At 38.7% G+C, this 1859-nt stretch overlaps 1 protein-coding gene across 1 annotated transcript in view; it reads right to left on the bottom strand.

The window, feature by feature from the left end:
* Nucleotides 1-1859, bottom strand: part of LOC106871280 (activating signal cointegrator 1 complex subunit 2) — a 12020-nt gene that overhangs the window by 6859 nt on the left and 3302 nt on the right. Inside the window, exons 5-7 of the mRNA XM_014917644.2 lie at nt 1255-1452; nt 722-936; nt 96-170 (exon numbers count right to left, since the gene is read on the bottom strand). Of these exons, the coding sequence (XP_014773130.1) occupies nt 96-170; nt 722-936; nt 1255-1452 (488 nt within the window). The remainder of the gene's footprint in view (nt 1-95; nt 171-721; nt 937-1254; nt 1453-1859) is intronic.

The raw sequence follows: 1859 nt of genomic DNA, 5'->3' as shown, positions 1-1859 counted from the left end.
GAGAGAGAGAGAGTGGGGGAGAGATGTGGAAGAGAAGAACTATTTACCATTTTACAGAGGACATTATAAGAAAATGACACATCAATAAAACAAACCTTGGCATTTCGAATTCTTTAGTTTTCAGAGCTGATGTCAAAGATGGAACTATTAAATCATAGAATGTGGCCAACCTGGAATAAAGAGAAGAAGAATATCAGACGAAGAATCACAAGATATATTACAAGAGATAAGAGGAGCTGTTGTGACATTCATGTTTTTGTAGATTCTAACTATTGCTCGTAGTGGTGGGAGACAAACACATACACACACACACATTTATATATGACAGGCTTCTTTTCATTTTCCATTTACTCACTAGGCTTTGGTTGGCCTGAAACTACAGTAGAAGACACTTGCCTGAGATGCCATACAGTGGGACCGAACTTGGAACCATGTGGTTGGGAAGCAAAGTTCTTACCACACAGCTACGCCTGAATAATACAACAACAACAACAACAACAACAACAACAACAACAACAACAACAACAACAACAACAACAACAGCAACAGCAACAGCAACAACAACAACAACAACAACAACAACAACAACAACAACAACAACAACAACAACAACAACAACAACAACAACAACAACAACAACAACAACAACAACAACAACAACAACAACAACAACAACAACAACAACAACAACAACAACAACTGCCACAGCAGCAGAATTTACTTCAAACAGAAATTAGCTTCATGGAAGTATATTCTGGCTGGTGGATAGATTTCTATGAAGCTGGACAGTGTGTAGCTGACATCAACCAGGTAGAAAATAATGTCTTGAAATTCTAGACTTGATATGTTGTTGAGTTTCTGTGGATTTTGGTCGCTGAGTTTGGTGGGTACCAGGCTCTCATCAAGGCCACACTGCGTCAACATTCCATTGAAAACCTGAAAGCAATTGTAATCATTGGTAATACACAAGACTTTGCCAACAAGATGAAACATATTTAAGTAAATTGGTTTAAAACAACATTGAAGGGAAATAGAAATGTAGCCTAAAGCAGTGATTCCTATACACATGTATAGGAATCACTGCTTTAGGCTACATGTTTTTAATGGGTGTAAGAAAGGGGGAGGGAGTTAAAAATGGTGGAATGGAGGAAGCAGTCTGGGTAAATGAGAGCCTAAGGGTGGAAAATCCCTACCTCACAAGTAGCTAGGGTTGAAGCGGAGATGATCTTTGAGGGGAGAAGCAACTATACAAACCTCACACACAGTGGAAATCACCTCACGTAAATCATTCTCGTATTTTGGTTGCTGTTTGAAGATATTCCCTACCATCTTGGACAGTAATTGCCGATTGCCCAGGCCATACAGAGCACACAGATCCATAAGTTTGGGAATGTCAAAGATGAAGTTCTTGTAGATAATTTCACCAAAGACGGAAGGAGTCAAAAAGTTTTCCTGCAAGAAAAATATTATTATTATTATTAAGATGATGAACTGGCAGAATCATTAGCACGCTGGACAAAATGCTTAGTGGTATTTTGCCCATTGCTAAGTTCTGAGTTCAAATTCTGCTAAGGTTAACTTTGCCTTTCATCCTCTTGGGGTTGATAAATTAAGCACAAGTGAAACACTGGGGTCGATGTAATCGACTAATCCCCTTCCCCAAAAATTTCAGGCCTTGTGCCTTCAGTAGAAAGGATTATTATTAATAAGGTGGAAAGTTGGCACAACAGACAAAATGCTTATCAATATTTCTGTCTGCATTCTGAGTTCAAATCCTGCCACAGCCATCTTTGCTTTTCATCCTTTCAGGGTTAATAAAATCAGTTTCCACTAAGCATCGGGGTTGATGTAATCAACTG

The sequence above is a fragment of the Octopus bimaculoides genome, chromosome 20 (genome assembly GCF_001194135.2).
Source record: "Octopus bimaculoides isolate UCB-OBI-ISO-001 chromosome 20, ASM119413v2, whole genome shotgun sequence".
Classification (NCBI taxonomy): Eukaryota; Metazoa; Mollusca; class Cephalopoda; order Octopoda; family Octopodidae; genus Octopus; species Octopus bimaculoides.
Note: the sequence above shows the minus strand (reverse complement) of the source record. Positions and strands in the feature narration are given on the sequence as shown.